Genomic DNA, 16,849 nt, shown 5'->3' with positions numbered 1-16,849 from the left:
CAATGCTTCGACCAATCTAAATCAACTACTGGCACAGCTGGTATGACTTCTAACACTTTGCTGTGGCCAGGTTAGAATTTCAATGGGATCTGAAACCGTTTTTGGCCATGTTGAATAGTTTGTGAATTTTAAATGAGGTTTCTGGATGTTTTCACAGCAATATGTAAAAGGTAGCACTACCTTTTACAGCATTAACCTGCTGAAAAATGCATATAAATGATCTCCAATTCAGGCCTGTAACCAATCTTGTGAACTGCACACAGAGCAGTATGAGTCCAGACAGCAAGTTTTAACCATAAAAGCCCCTTTATTCAAATACCACAGGCAAAGAACCACTAGGGTATTTCTGCTTTGTCCAGCTGCAAAAGGCTCAACATCACCTGGAATTCCCAGTGCATTTTCTAACTCCAAGCCAGCACCAAAGCCTGGTTTTGATTTCTAAATGAAAAATACCCTCATACTCAATGAGCATAGGGAGATTCACATAAGCTCTGGTCTGTACTGGCTATGATACGGACCAGTCCAGCTGGAAACCAGGCAAAGGGAGCTCCCTGCTATTTTCAACTACCAGAACTACACCTACAGCAAGCAGTGGCACATTCAGCACACACTGCCAGGCATGGGAGTCCTTTTGCTAGCATGTGACATTTTGGGGTTTATTGTCTAATTAAGAAACTGGAAATACCATACCTGCTTGTACACTTCAAAGAAAGAAACAGATTGCTAATATGAGAAACATTATAAAGAAAATGCTTATACATGTAGTATTTATCAGAAGAACTTTCTTCTTACTACAATAATAATACTTACCTTGCTGTTTATTTGCTACATGGGATACCAGATAAGAACTTTTGTGTGATCATTCCTTTACCTGCTTTTAATTATTAAAAAGTTTCCTTTTACTCTCATAGCACATTACTCACTGGTAGATGACTTGGCAATTCAGCCTTGTAATATTACCATAAAATTCAGCAGACTTTCTACACTGATTCATCCTGTATCTTGCTCATTTCTGCAATATTGAGTGGACCAAGCAGTATTTTCAAGCCTGTCAGCTGCCAGGTTCTCAATGCCCAAGATGAGCAGTTTCTGAAACAAACAGTAATAGCACACTTGTGTTCTGCCCCAATTTTACAAGGTATTGTTTCAAACTCAACTTGCCTCACTTGGCAAGAGCACAAGCACTGCTGTCTTGGTAAGAGGAGGGACAGTTATTACCATATAATGGCTTGGGTTGGGAGGGACCTTGCAGATCATGCAGTTCCAACCCTCTGCCATGGGCAGGGACACTTTCCACTCGATCAGGTTGCTCAGAGCCCCATCCAACCTGGCCTTGAACACTTCTAGGGATGGGGCATCCACGGCTTTTTTGAGCAACCTGTTCCAGTGCCTCACGGCCCTCACTGTCAAGAATTTCTTCCCATTATCTAAACTAACTCTACTTTCAGTTTAAAGTCACTGTGATGCATTCCTCAAAGAGATCTCCTCTAGGATTTTTGAAAAGGCAGAAATTTCCAGTTGTCTCAAACTGCCATAAAACTGAATAGTTTGTTTTCTTGATGTGTTAAAAAAAAATAGGCATCATTCCTGGTAAGAACTCTCATTGCAAGAAATGTAAATATTCAGATAATTTCTGAATTTAATGCTGCAACACCAAAGCAGCCACATGGACACACTGTTTCTTTCACTAGAAAGAAAGCCCATTTGTGCATTTCAAACAATGGAAAAGCTTTGTCAATGAAATGTGCCTTCGGAAGAAACACGCTACCCAGGCCACCAGGAGTTAACCCCCCCTTTTGAGTGCAATTCCCTTTCTAAAGCACACTTGTTTTGGGGTTTGTTGTTTTTTATTTCAGCCATCTACTTGAAAATGAAACAAATGTACCATTAATGCCCTAGGAAGTTAATATGTGTAACAAAGATTGCATTTAAGTTGTCTTACACAGCCATTCAGAAAGGGCAGTAGAATTTAATATAAAAAGTATCACCTCATTAAGTACAGCAAGATATAACTAGATCATTACAAATAGGAACAGCAACATTTTTTACATAAACCCCAGACATGTGGAGAACAATTCCAGAAGTGAGCTGCTAAGTTCATGATTCACTGGTAGTAGTCAGCATGAGTTCAGCAAGGGGAAGTCAGACTTGAGCAACCCTCTGCAGAGAAATGACTGGCAGGAGCTGAAGGGAGAGCAGCAGGCACTGCCTGCTCAGACCTCTGACACTCTCCCAGAAGATCCTGGGTAAGGATGATGGGCAGAGCATGCCCTCAGCAAGGCTGCAGGTGACACACGCTGGGAGTGGCTCATACACCTGCAGCTCCTGCTGCCATCCATAGGCACCTCTGCAGCTGGAGAAATGGGCTGTGGAGGGAGAGTCCTGCACACTGATACATCCTGGAACCATCCAGCTGGAAAAACCCCTCTGCAGAGAAGGCCCTGGCCTCCTGGAGTTGGACAGGAGGCATCAGTGTGTCCAGACCAGGCTGATGGCATGGGCTGCACCAGCAGGGTGACAGAGCCTTCCCTTTCCTCACACAGGAGCAGTGCCCAATGTGAGACACACACACACACACAGAGCTAAAGGCCACAAAGGGATTCAGGGATGGCAGCACCTCTCTTACGAGGAAAGGATGAGGCAGCAGGGATTGTGTAGCCAGAAGAAAGCTCAGGGAGACTCTTATCAACACATACCATCATCTGAAGTGGGGGTGCAAAGATGGAGCCAGGCTCTCATCAGGGATGCCCAGTGACAGGACAAGAGGGAGTGGCACACACTGGAACACGTGAGCTTCCATCTGAGCACAAGAACATACTGCTGCTGTGAGGCTGGCTGAGAACTGCAGAGCTGGCCAGGGAGACTGAGTGTCCTTCCTTGGAGACCCAAAGCCACCTGGATATCGTTCTGGCCAGCAAGGCCTAGATGGGATGGCTGGAGCAGAGAGCACAGACTTGCAGAGGTCCCTCCCAACCTCAACCAGCCTCTGATTCTGTGAATAAAAAAAAAAAAAATTGAAGTTTTGAACAAATGGCAAAGTTTATTTTCTTTTAATAGAAAAAGATCATGAACTGCATAGAAGTATAACCTCAGTCATCTCAAACTGTTACTCAGCATTCATTCACACTTGGAAAGTCCCAGTAATATGAGAAGAAGCAAAACAGACTAACAGTTGCTTACAGTGCATGTATTTACATTCAAATGGAGTTAATTTACACAATAATATTTCAAAATAAATCAAATGCACTTGTCCAAACAGTCTGATTCAAGGTATATTTTAAGTATATATAAAATACAAATAAAGTCTTCAAAACTTAAATTCTTTGGATAAAACCAATTTTCAATTATTTAAAGTTAAGTTAACTCTAAAGTAGTAAGAAATGTAAACATCAGATACTGTGATAAAAATCTTAAGGAATAACAGCTTTATCATAAAGTACTTGTATGGCATATGCTGGCATATGCTATCAGCTTTATTTTCCAGATGCTAAAAAATAGTTGTAATTTCAACTCAGGAATACTTTGGCAGAATTTTAAATTATAACAATTTTTTAAAACATTCTTTTTTACCTTTATTTACATTATTTTTGGCATTTTCTTCTTTATCTTAAGTGAACTTTAACTTCTACATATGTATAGAATAATTTGTGATTTTAACCTACCCCGTTCAGACTGGAGTCCATGATGGTGGAAAAAAATCAAAAGGTCAAGTAAGACTACACTGGGAAAAGCCAAAGACTTTGAAAAAGGTATAAAGTACCTGAGCACAATCCAAGAGCTGCCTCCTGCAAAGAAATTCTGTAATTATAAATACAATCAGTACCACTGAGAAAAGCTTCTTGGGAATTAATCCACAGAGGAGACCTGGTGTGGCTCACTCACACCCAGCTATCAGAGCTTTGTCTCTGCTGAACAAACCTGTTACTTTATTTCACGTGAAATTAAATCTTGGAGAACAACTTCTGACAAACACAAGCTGCAAAGCTTTACATGCCTTACACCTCAGTCTGCTTTCCACTTGTCAACGTGAGCATCCCCCCAAACCAAGACAACAGTCCTGAATCCTTCCATGCATTTTGGTGACACACTGAAATCTGTTTGGGAAAAACCTGCTCTTTCCTTGTGCAAAGAAAGGTAAAACACAACCTTTTACCACTCATCAGGTTCACCTCTCAGTCATATTCCAAAATGCCAATCTGCCCAACTACTGACAAATCCACAGGCACACTTGAAAAAGATTATCAGATTGTGGTATTTTATTACAGAAAACAAATCCAATTTAAAGACAATTAAATTTGAGCTTTGAGGAGTGGAAAATCTGGAAATATTTTGAAGTGGCATTTACTTTTAAAATATCTGTAAGAGTTTTAATAAATTCACTGCCCAAAAAGGCTCACAGACTCTGTTTATGATTAAGGGGCTCGTTTTATGAGTATTACTTTCAGGTTGTTAAGGCACAACTGGCATTTGCTTTAAGACAAAACTTGACACAGGGATTATTACCTCAGAGCCAGAAACAAGTGACAGTGGAAGGCACAGAACTTTAAAAAATACCACTAACCAAACCAATTTTAAAGGCTTAAAACAATTTTTAGGTAGTTTGTCTTGAAATACTAACACACTGCAGTCCATTTCTCAGAGCAGGCATGAAGCTGAGTAATTATGGGCATCACTAATTGACAGCAAGATACACATTGGAGAGGCACAGAGAAAAACTGTTAATTGCTGTTTCACTGGCAAAAATGGTTATTTTCAGTTTACTCAGTTTACTCTTTTAACTAGAGGCTTTGTGTTTTGGGGCTTGTTTGTGTGGGTTTTTTGTGGGGGGATTGTTGTGGAGGTTTTTTTAAGATAAGGAAAAATAAATACAGGTAGATTATACTATTTCAGAGGTTTGATCAAAGCAAACCACCAAGTTCAAATATTCACATCAGCATAGGAACCTCATCTTTGAATGTAATTTATGGCAAGAAGCCAAGGACCATAAGCACAAGGACTGACAATCTGTTTTCTATGGCAAGTGTTGCAGAGATCCAACACAGCATAACCACACAGAATATGCATGATAATGCCCAAGTAGACCAGATCCATAAGGCAGTACTACTAGTGATCCTAGAGGTAAAACAGGTTTCCAAATGGCCCCAGCAGATGCACCATAGTCCCAAAACATACCAAATTTAGCCTCTATCCAAACTAGTGAGAATGTTAGCAAGCAACTCCAGTAAACCAGCAAGATTCAGCTTCTCTGCTTCCCTTCCCAGTTTCTTACTAAAAGAAAAGGTAGTCCTAAAAGCATGCATGTGTTCAACCACTGTTTGGCAAAGGCTATGCTTAAACTCATTTCAGGTTTCAGTTTGTTCACTCCAGTACCATCTTTTGACTAGAACTTGAAAAGTGCAAAAATATTATAATTATATCTTCTTAAAAAAAATAATTCATTTTATTGGCGCAACAACTCCAATTCCTCAGGAGTTCAATCCACTGCCAGCAATGGATAGAAAAGGAGGCACCAGCATAAAAGAATCAAAGTGCATTTCCAGCATGCCAATGCTGCACGAATTGGCAAGCCAGAACCTTTTTTTCACCACTGGAACAGATTATGCTGAATTCATTCCATGAAAAGTCCGTGTTCTACATTAGCACACGAAGTCTGTCACCAAGTCCTGGGGATACTGCAACGAGTCGTCGAAGCGGAAGCGTTTGGAGAGCGTGCTGCTGTCCTCTGGGATGTTCTCCTTGTCCTCCTTGTCACTGCAGCTCCCATTGCAGCTGCATTTTACACTCCACTCCTCTGAGCACTTGGCTGTGTGTCCTGGCAGCTGAGAGGAACAGCAGATCTCTTCAGGGCTACACAGGAGTGTGAGCTCCCCTTGCTGCAGCCACGAGTGGGACAGACAGTCTGCTGCAGTGGGCCTGTCCCTTCACAGGGAGAAAGGGAAAGGCGCTTGAGTTAATTCCACCAATACTAGAAAACTAAAACAGCTCTGATGCTAAAAATCCTGAGCAAAATTGACACTGAAGAGTCAATATTGGTGTGTTTTCACCCCTACCGCAGCTGCTACAAAACACAGTTAAGTACTAGCTACATGCATCTAAATTTAGTTGATGGTTTACCCTAAAGCTGGTAAGTTTTCATCAGAACAAGGAACATGGTCCCTGGGAATGTTTTCAACATGGTCCAGATAAATTGCCACTTGGTTTTACTTTTAAAGCAATATGTTTTATACAGACCATAAACAGTGAGGCTCAGATTATTCAGTCATTATGCTTTCAAGGACAGCCAAGTTAACAGGATGTCACAAACTCGGACATTTTCTAGAGTTTTACTCTTAGAATTCATCTGGCATAAACTCTTTCAAAATGTAGATCCTACCAAACAAACCAGACTTAGTAAATTGCTCCTATGGACAACCTAGTACAGTGCTACTGAAAGTTTTAATTGTGTTCTGCATTGTTAACTTCCACAGAACTTGCCAGAAAACTGGCTCCAAGGCAATAGAGCACACTATTTGTCCCTAACTCCACCAGAACACAGGAATATTTTTCAGTCAGTAAAGTGTAACTTTATAGAGTTGATTCTCTGAGAACAGACTTTTCCTCTTAAAATTCAAGGAAGTATAGTCATCAAGAGCTGGAATGGGAATAAAAAAAAGGCAGCTTATTGAGTATATAAAGAAGACTCTTGAGATGCCCAGGAGAAAATGAGAAGTAATTGTGACAGAATGTCAAATATCCCACAGGTCCACACTAAGAGTTATCAAAGTAGGTTCTTCATCATTGATTCCTTTTTGCTAGGTGCTCCATGAACATGAAAGACAAGATTCCCTCAGGACACGGGGGTTTTGTGAATCCTTTCAGATCCTGACAAACTGTGTATGTGAGATGTTAAGACAGGAAGGACTCTTCAGATGTGACTTTATATGGAGTCCTCATTGCCTCAGAGCAGGCACTTCCCAGGAATCACCTCCCATTCTCTCCTCCTGCCCAAGAGCCTCTCTCAGGCAGGCAGGCTCACTCCTCCTGCTGGAGGCTCTCTGAGGATGCCAAGGATTACTGCCTCACCACAGGTGACCATATCTAGCACTGCAATCAATAATACCTGACCAGCTCACTCTCAAAGTTCAGCTTCTTTGCAAGGGCTTGAGTGGAGTCTGAACTCCCAAAGAATGCAGAGTTAAGAGAGTGTACCTTACAAACAAACAAGTTTTTGCTTTGGATTGAGATCATTTTTAGAACACTGAACAAGGCAAAACAATGCCAAGTATAAAAATATACTAAGAGAGGTATTTAAGTAAAAAGATAAAGGTGAGTCAGGAAACAAGAAAGCACTGCAATGAGGTTGCATTGCCTTTCCAAACTACAATAATTATAGAAAAGAATGTGACCTTTCTAGAGCATAATTTAATAAAATCTGATAAAAATCTGTAATCTGAATGAAAATATAAAGAAACTCAAACCAAACAACCCTCAAAGAACAACTCTCCCTGATAATAACATTATCTGTAAAAATAAGAAAAATAATATCTGACAATTTTAGCCAGACATTGAATCCAAAATTCTTCTCACACATTATGGAAAAGCATAAATCGGCACTTGAAAATATCCAGTTGAAAATACCAATGCATTGTGAAATATCCAACTGATCTTATCAGTGACATTAAGCACATAAATTAACATTCACTTTTTCTAGGTGCTCCACAAATTTAGGATTCTTGCCTGGAGGAATTTGCTACTTACTCTGGATTTTTTATGAGAAGTTTTTGAATGAAGTCTTTTGCAGGTTGTGAAACCAATGAAAATGTTTCTTCTGAATAATCCACGTTAACTTGAGATATATTAAGGTAAGTTTCTTGAACATCAGCTCCCACAAATGGAGATTCTTGTGTCAGCAGCATGTAAGAGATGACACCGATGTTCCTGAGATAAGAACACAGAGCATAAACCTACCAGAGAACAAAATGTATAAACCTACTGGAGAATCTGAACAATATACCCTGCATATTTCCTGGGCTGCAGATCAAACCTCCTGGCATATTCCACTCTCAGAATCACAGCCAACATGTTACACCTCAATTCTATGTAATTCAAACACAACTGCACATACACACACAAGGAAAGATATGTGTGTATATATCTCAATGAAAGGATTTTGCAAACTCTTTTAATTTCAATAGGCTCTTTTCTTCCTACTGAGATTGTTAGGAAAAGGAAATACCACTTTTATACAGCTCACTCTCGGGACATATGGCAATTCTGGATGACAGAGCTGCAAAAAAAGACAGACTTTCTAATCTGCATGCAAATAAAACCCATCTTTCACTGCACGTTTGACATCTGAGTTGTGTTACAATCTCTTCTAGCTGAGATGTTTCTCCCAAGAACATCAACATGACTACCATAGATCATGCAATCTATTATAAATCTTAAGGTGGTTTCTTGATGTATAATAAAAACATTTTTGTGATCTGATAGATCAGAATTTAGTACTCATTACAGTGTGGAAACACGCAGCTGCTGGGTTTATCATGGTGAGCACAGCACCAATAGGGGTTTTCTTATGTCTTCCCACAAAAGCAGGCAAATAATACACAATTAAAAACCATTCATGAACAGATTTAGTTACTACCATGAGTTGAGGATTTCAAAGGAGAAACTAGCAACTCTTAACAGTGAATATTAATAAAGATGCTGAAGATTTTATGTTTTAAAGGAAACATTTCAAAGCTAGTCTTTAACATAGCACATAAAATTAAAATGCCACAAAAAGTTGTGGCTCAGTTCAAGGTACTTGTCATTTTTTATTATTCACTCTGCAGGTATTTCCCTAAAAATAAGAAGTAGGAAGTTTACATCCTTCTTATAATTTGTATAAAAAATTATTTATCAATGTAAAAGCGGGGAGGGAAGTGTCCTAGAGTAGCTAATACCTGAAGCATGTCACCCAGGAGTAAGTAATACCTAAAGTATGTTATCCAGCCACTGTTATTATTCCCTCAGAACAAACACCTATCCTCCACAGGCTCAGCAGCCACCTGCATTTCCCACTACGTGTGCAACAGATCCATAAACTCCTCTAAGTCCTGAGGGCTTCATCCCTCCCCTCCCTCTTGCAGCCAGCCCACCGACAGAATGGGATTCCTGGGAGCCAGATGAAACTGCATCAGGCCCTTAGATTGTTAAGGGGTCCCACCAGTAAAATGAAGATCAAACCTACCACATGTCTGTAGCTGTGGTAATAGGATCATAGTTCAAGATTTCAGGAGCTAAAGAGATGGGGAGAAGAAAAATGCTTTAATAAATATCTTAATTAAATGGCCTTGAATCATACGCTACATTTCCGGCATTCTTTTGCCAACCATCATTATGGGACTCAACATGTAGTTTCAATAAGTAGATTTATTATTTTCAAGCCACAAGGTGGCAAAAAGTTATTTCCCTTTGCCTAGACATGGATGTTTACTTGGTTCACACCGAAGTGGCACTACATGGCCTCAAGTTTATCCAAGTTTCAAGATGTGTTCTAATCAGATGCATGCACATACATTTTTCTCCTAAGAGGTTTTGAATTATACACCTTTTTAATGGGAATGTATAGAGCCTTCAGCATGTTAAAGCTGCAACACAAGATGACCAAGCCAATTTTAGGATCAGTGGCTGTTAGCACAGGCTAGGTAGCAAGTTATTCACTGCAGAATGAAGTGCTCTTAACACTGAGTGTTGGAAAACCATGAAGGAAACTTGTCCCTCAGAGAGGGCCAAGTGTTAACAGCAATCTTTCCTCTCCAACAAATATTTTAATCTCATTAAATCATCATATTGAACAACATTAAAGATGTTACATTAATTCAAAGAACATTTCTTTGTGCATGCTAATGTATTTCAATTCTAATTAGAACAATTTAACAGCCCATAACACAGCAAATATTACAGTATGAAATACTGCAAATACTACAGTATAAAATTGAGAGCTGCACTTATTGATATAATTTGGGATTTTTTGGTGCAAATATTTGTTGACTACTCTTTAAAAAGAGCAGCTCAAACATGCTGCCTTGTCCTGTGATGTTCTTTATCAGCCTGTAAACTGCTCAGTGTGCTCCATGAGCTATTCCTGTTTTCTGGAAAGCCCACATGAGAGTTTGTGAAGCAGCCCTTCCATACCGAGATACTCTGTGGTTCCCATGATCTGCCGCAGTTCATGGGAATTCTCGAGCTTCCGGGACATCCCAAAATCCACAATTTTTACATCACCAAGAGGATTGATGCTGCTCAGCAAAATATTTTGAGGCTAGAATAGAAAAAATTGCATTCCTAATTAATAAAATACAATCTGAAAAAAAGCTCAATGTACTAAATGACACTTCAGCTTCTATTATGAAATACTTATTGCTAAACACTATTTAAAAATATTTAATCTCTATCCTTTTAATCTCACTATAATATCATTTAATCTCCTTCTCCTTATCTTTTTAATGTATTTAACAAATTACTTTGATGAACAGAATAAATGGAAGATAAAGTGCTAAAACAAAGCCTGCTGCAGCCTCACCTTTAAATCAAGATGAACAATATTGTTTTCATGCAAGCAGCACAGTCCTTCAAGTATTTGCCTTATAAGCCTTACAATATCCCTTTCACCAATTCTGTCATCCAGATCTGGGACACACAAGTCAAATATTTCTCCTCCAGCAGCACTGAAACACATTGAAGAGTATCTATGTGATAAGTTCAAATTTTGAAACTTTAGCAAGGAAAAAGGTTTTCAATAGCACATATATATCTGTAATATCAGAGAGGCTAGGAATATCTTTCTTTTTACACATTTACACTGAAACACTTAATATAAACACTTAGAAAAGGGGAAAAATGTGATGATGCTTTTTCTTTCCTTATAGCCTGAAACAGCAGTTGAGACAGCAAACAGCACTTTGACTGGTAACCTCATAATGCTCTGGTGCCCTCAAGCAAGCTGGAAGATGCCTTCCAGAAGCTGAGTTCTATCATCAGTCCCTAATCAAAGAAGCCTTTCTTTTCAAGTCACATCTAAAATGTCTTCCATGAGACCAGTTCATAAATAATTCAGAGCAGCGTAAAGCAGCATGGAAATATCTGTGCTCCTGTGGTTTGTGAGTTATTCCTACACTTGGCTGCAGTGTCAGCTGCCTCCTTTCAGGCTGGGTTTGAGATCATTACTCAGCCTGCTCTGAGTGCCTCAAGTCTCTCTGTCAAGGATGAAAGGCTTTTTCAAAACTCCAGATCACTGAGCCTAAACTTCATTGCTAAGTTTACCAAACTCTCTAAAATGAGACTCTAGTAAAGAGTCAGATAATGGACAAAATGAATGAACACAGCCACAAACCTGCTGAGGTTATGGGACGTGCCAGAAATGCCTCCCCCCCCAGGCGACCTTAAGGCACATGGACATGAGGGGAAGGGCAGAGGATGCCATGGATTTCAGTTCTCACAGGGTTTTCAGCACAGGCTCCCACAGTATTGTTGTATTCAAGTTACATTATGGTCTGGATGGGTGGGCACCCACATGGCTAAAGAGCTGAAAGCTCTGCAGGAAAGGACTGGCAAAAAAAGGCCTTAGAACAAATGATATGTTAGGGGTCATCTAGTTCAGGGGGAAAAAAAAGCTTTTACAGATAGAATCTAGCAAAATTCCTTCAAATTTTCCAAAGAATATATCATGGTGTACAGAGACCACCATCAACAGCACTTCAAATACTTTGTACATGAAACTTAAAGCTTAGAAAGAATTAATTTCACAGGCTGTATTTTTGTACCTTACATTCCACACAAAAATTTACACAAAACAAATATGAGAGATAATGCAAATTCAATTCCCAAATTAAACTTATTTTCAGAGCTAATAAGAAGCTTAGGGAACATCTGTAAAAAATATGGGAATTTTTTTAGGAAACTGTTCCAAAAGTTAGTTTTAAAACAGCAAAACCACTAAATTTAGGAGCTCAAAACAAAGTAACTGTAAGTCTTCAGTCACCAAAAAAATGTCAAGTGCTAACTTGAAGTTCACAGGCATGGATGTGCTCAACCTCTTTGAAATCTGTGTACTTGGAATCAGTGACTTTTTTTTTGTGCTTTAAGTTGCATCAAAGCACTCAGGACCTTCTACAGTATTCCAAGAACATTATTTCCAGTCAGCTTGCCCGAAACATCCTTAAAGGAAAAAATATAAAGCATATTACAATGAAAGATTAGCATCATGTATACAGGGTACTGTTGCATTTCTTCTGGGCATTCAGGCAACTCATGCAAAAAATAAATATATGGAAAGATGTTTTCCTACAAACATGGAACATGTGATAAAGGCATACTTACTATTCCAACACTAAGATGATTTCATTTGCCGTTTCATAGACTTCATGCAGATTAACTATGCGAGGATTGGATTTCATTAATTCAAGGACAGCAATTTCATGCACAATCTCTGCTTTGCAGTCTTGACCCCTTCTCCTTTTCTTTAAAAATTTAGCTGCATACTCTTGGCCTGTGGATTTAGCTACACATTTTCTAACCACAGCACATCTTCCTCTGCGAAATAAAAGGGAAAACACTGAGATGCAGGAAATCAAAAGTGAATAAATTAACATTACAAATAAGAAGACACAGCAAATAATTGCAAACAAACAAAAAATTGTATTGGGAAATGCCATGCTTGGCCTGCTCTCACACTGTTTCCTGAACAGTGCAGGCACTGTAGAAGGATACTAAGCTAGATGAAGCTCTGGTAAGACCCAGGAAAATTCCCTTTATACAGCCTAGCTAAACATTAAATCAGAGTATCAAGTTACAGGGACATTCTGATGGTCAGGTCACAGAATAATTTGGTTGGAAAGGACTTCTGGAGGTCCCTAAAAACCTCCTGCTTAAAGCAAGGCTGGCCATGAGGTCTTACCAAACTGCCCAGAGCTCTGTTCAGGTTGGCAAGATATTAAAAACCCTCAACCTCACTAAAACACCTACAGGACAATAACAAACAAAGCAATCCCCTATGAAATGCAGAGAATGAACAGGAAAAATAAAGCACATTTAAACGCATGGGTGGGGCAGGAGGTTTTCAGTGGAAAAAAAAATTTAGTCATAAAGAAAATTTCCTTCCACAAACCATGTAGTACTGCTACAAAAATCCCAGGTATCTACAAAATGTTTCAAAACATCTTAATAGAAAAGCGCCCACCACTTAGCATTCTCTTCTTCAATTACAGTTAAACAAAGTGTGTTGCTTTATTTCCTAGACAACTGTTTAGGTATGGAAACAAAAACATATTTTGGCAAAGAAATGTTTTCAGAAGAAAACCACATACTGTAGTTAAAACTGTACAAACCCCAAGCTGATCTTTGAAAAAGTTAGGAGGAAAAAATTGCAGTTTTTTAAGCCAAGTTATAAACTCCTGAAAAAAAAAGTATAGTTACTAATATTACACTCCCAGAAATGCCTGGCTGCATACATGCAAAGTGTTTTCAAATTGCAAAAGAGAAACCTTATTTACAAAAAATGTATTTATTTAAAGAAACCTTATTTACAAAAAAACAACTTGAAAGGCTGCAATAACTGTGAGTAAAGTTCTAAAAACAGTATCAAGCTATGTACAAAGTGCACAGCCTACATTTATCTCTTCAAAATGAGCCTGTCCACCTGTATTTTTTGTTACCACAGCATACTAAGGACAAACATAATGAAACAGCTCAGAATGAGCTATCTAAACTGCGTTCTTTAAACTAAGAAGCTACTAAAGTAGCTTCTTTAGTAGAAAATACCACATTGCCTTACAAGCTTTGCCTTTTTTCTAGTGCAAAAGTCCCAGTGCTTAAAAGAAACATTTCTTAAAAAAAATATTAAAAAAAAAAATCTAGACTTTGGTATGTAATCAAAACAAGGATGAGCATTGCATGCAAAAAATAAATTTTCATTTCCAAATAACGGCACAAATGTGCCTAAATCATTAAATATTTAAAGATTACTTTGACTCATACTGCTGTAACTTCAAAAAAAATTCAACAAAACAGGCCTTCTGTCATCATTTATTTCAACATCAATTAGTTGTAGATTTTCTCTACTCTTTTTTGAAAGCACTAGATTTTAGAGATGAAAGTTATTTAGGCTGACACGGGCACACTCTTCACCTTAGCTACTAAGCCCGAAACAGCCACGTTCTTTCCCAGCTGTTAACCCAGATTATTATTGCAGAGCATTTGAACTTACTGAGCTCAATTTCATAACATACACAAGTTGGAAACACTCCCCCTTCCAGCTCACATTCTCTTTTTAGCATCACATCAGCCCTGCCAGCCACCAAAGTGTCTCTAAAATTAACAAAGGGGAACCAGTTCAGTTTCATGAGAACAGCACGATCTTCCCCAGTAGTTTTGGCTCATCTTCCTTCTGGCTTCTGTGGGTTTAACAACTCTGAAGGACCAATGATACCTCCAGATTTGAGATGTACGAATTTCCACTTGTTTATTACTAGAGTGCCAATTAAGGCAAAAATAAAGGCAAAAAAATAAGACCCAAAAGTCTTTTAGAGCTGTGGAAATTGCTCCAGAAACACAAAAACGTCAGCTCGGAAGTGCTGCACTGACGCAAGCGAAGCAGTTCCCACTCCTTGCCTGGGTAACCATCCCCCCTCACAGCCCAGCTCTGCAAGAAAAACTGATTTCAGGATGTTTTCATATCTCAGCTCAGAAACCACAGAAATTTAACTACTTCAAAAGAAGCCAAGCCATGCACACACCAGGGACAGAACTACTTAACCCACTAAACAGAACCTAACCTGCCAGCTTTGTGAGTCAGTCTCTTAAATACCAAAGGACCCAACAGATAAGGGTGTGGGAGGAAGAAATGGGGCTTGGGAAGCTTAAGCAGAGAACAAGAGAACTATTTACCGCATAATCTCAACAGGAAAAAGAAAACTGCAAGTGAAAATTAAAGCATATTAATAATTTAGAGAGGTTACAGAGAAAAGATGGATTTTACATCACTTAAAAAGCATTTATACACTTAAAAACATTTAAAAATACACATGTAGTTAGGCCAGGAGAAATCACAAATATGTTTGTAAAACAGAGTCCTGCTTCAGTTTTCTTTGCATTTTGGCACTTACTTTCTTATGCCTAGTTTTGCATGCATAGAAAAAATTAAGAGCTCTGTTCTGGAATTCACACAAAATCTACACTTTTGTTTGCTTTAGATATCATCTCACAAGTATGCAGAGTCTGAAAATCCAGCGTTGGAACAATACCTGAGTTTAGAGGGTGCTGCATATAAACTGCTTCTGTAGAGCTTAGAATTCAAAAGCAGAGCTGACAAAAGTTAAGAAAAGAAGAAAGTTATGGGCTGCAATGTGCACTTCTACAAAAGTGTACCAGATAAAAAGCACATGCTAGAAAAACAGAAAAAACCCTAGAGAACAATGAAGGCCGAGGAGCTCACACAGCACATGCAGAAGAGCATCTCTGCTGACAGAAGGAGCTGCAGGTGCAAAGGATCCCTATGGAGCACAGCAAGGCCCAGCTGTGAGACTGACCTGGCACAATTCTGCTCAGGGAGCTTGGAAACGTGAGCACAGCATCATGCTTGCATGGCTTTACACCCAATGCACTGAGCCAAGGTATGAATTAACCCAGTGATTTCAAAACACACATTCACTTGTATGGCTGAAACAGTGTCACAAACACCAAGGGTTTGGGGTGCTTTGTTGTTTTAGTTCCTATTTTCCTGTTGCAAACAAGGGCAAGGGAAGCAGGCTGCAAAACTGCTCTGAAACAGCAGCTTGTTTGAAGCTCAGTCTAACTGCCTGAGGCTGGGAAGGGAGAGAAAAGGTCTTTGTTTTCTGGATTTCAGAAAACTCACCCAAACACCTGGAACAACCAACTCAAAATCCTCATTCTTTTTCTTACAGTATCACCCTATGTCACCTCTTGTTTAGGCCATGCCCCAGGAATCTATGTGGCAGGGAAAGGAAGATAATCCCAAATCTACATGCCTATGAAAACCCTCCAGATCTCTGACATGGAATAGGCTGGCAGCTCATGCCTCACTGTCCCTTTTCCTGGTCCCTAAATAACCCACTGTGATGCAAAGAAGGGGACAGGGAAGGAGATGGGCATACTTCATTCTCCATCTACTACCACAAAGGTTTGCTTCATTGTACAGAGAATTTTCTTGCAGCAGAAATTCCTCTGCTCAAATAAAACAAATAGGAATAATCTTACCTTCCTAACTCCTTTGATTCAAGCATATAAAAATTGTAGAAGTTCTCTGTCTTGATTGGTGTGTGCAGAGATGTGGCCAACAAGCCAGAAAGGTTTTTATTCTCCAGCTTTCTCCTCGACATGGTCAGGAGCAGCAGGTCTCTCTCTTACACCAGCCACCTGCTGAAGCAAAACAATTAAGAGTTTTGGAAATTTCATAGTTACAGCACAGGAAAGTATACAAATATTGTGAGTTTAGGGCTATAAAACTAGAATAGCCAGAACTTTGTTCAGTAGCAGCCTGAAAACAACACATTTAATCACTGTAAAAATAAAACCTGAAAGGAATATGAATCAAGACATTCTAATTGAATAATGTAAACACTCCAGATAAGTTGGGGTTTTTTTTCTCCCTGGAGCATATCCATAAGATACTAGGGATAAGCTTTAGTTCTAATAAAAATGCTAATAGCTACTTAACTATTAATGAGATGTACCTTTTTTTAATCTTTCTGAAACTCTTCTCTGGATTCTGGGTATGTTCCACGCCTTTATGTTTACAATTTTAACAGATATTTGCTCCTAGGGGAATTTACCAAAAGTCCTTCCTGTTTGTTAACTGCAACACAGC

The 16,849-nt window shown here is 39.1% G+C and overlaps 1 protein-coding gene across 1 annotated transcript; it reads right to left on the bottom strand.

Moving 5' to 3' along the window:
- Nucleotides 1-4,061: 4,061 nt before the first annotated feature.
- STK17B (serine/threonine kinase 17b) lies at nucleotides 4,062-16,404 on the bottom strand. The gene is made up of 7 exons (XM_005415963.2): nucleotides 16,240-16,404; nucleotides 12,346-12,558; nucleotides 10,550-10,694; nucleotides 10,162-10,288; nucleotides 9,215-9,263; nucleotides 7,738-7,917; nucleotides 4,062-5,919 (listed from the first exon to the last, which is right to left on the bottom strand). Exons 1-7 carry the CDS (start codon nucleotides 16,359-16,361, stop codon nucleotides 5,637-5,639), a joined length of 1,119 nt encoding a protein of 372 aa, XP_005416020.1. The 5' UTR covers nucleotides 16,362-16,404; the 3' UTR covers nucleotides 4,062-5,636.
- Between the last annotated feature and the right edge of the window lie 445 nt (nucleotides 16,405-16,849).

Source organism: Geospiza fortis, unplaced genomic scaffold, assembly GCF_000277835.1.
Source record: "Geospiza fortis unplaced genomic scaffold, GeoFor_1.0 scaffold112, whole genome shotgun sequence".
Taxonomy (NCBI): domain Eukaryota; kingdom Metazoa; phylum Chordata; class Aves; order Passeriformes; family Thraupidae; genus Geospiza; species Geospiza fortis.
The sequence above is the reverse complement of the archived record's forward strand: the minus strand, read 5'-3'. Positions and strand labels throughout refer to the sequence as shown.

Excerpts from the sequence above, each read along its gene's own strand:
- STK17B (XM_005415963.2), bottom strand. The coding sequence starts at position 16,361 with ATGTCGAGGAGAAAGCTGGAGAATAAAAACCTTTCTGGCTTGTTGGCC. Across the intron at positions 10,695-12,345 it reads ATCATCTTAGTGTTGGAATA|TGCTGCTGGAGGAGAAATAT; the intron begins GTAAGTATGCCT and ends AATGTGTTTCAG. Across the intron at positions 7,918-9,214 it reads ACCACAGCTACAGACATGTG|GAACATCGGTGTCATCTCTT; the intron begins GTAGGTTTGATC and ends TTCTTATCTCAG.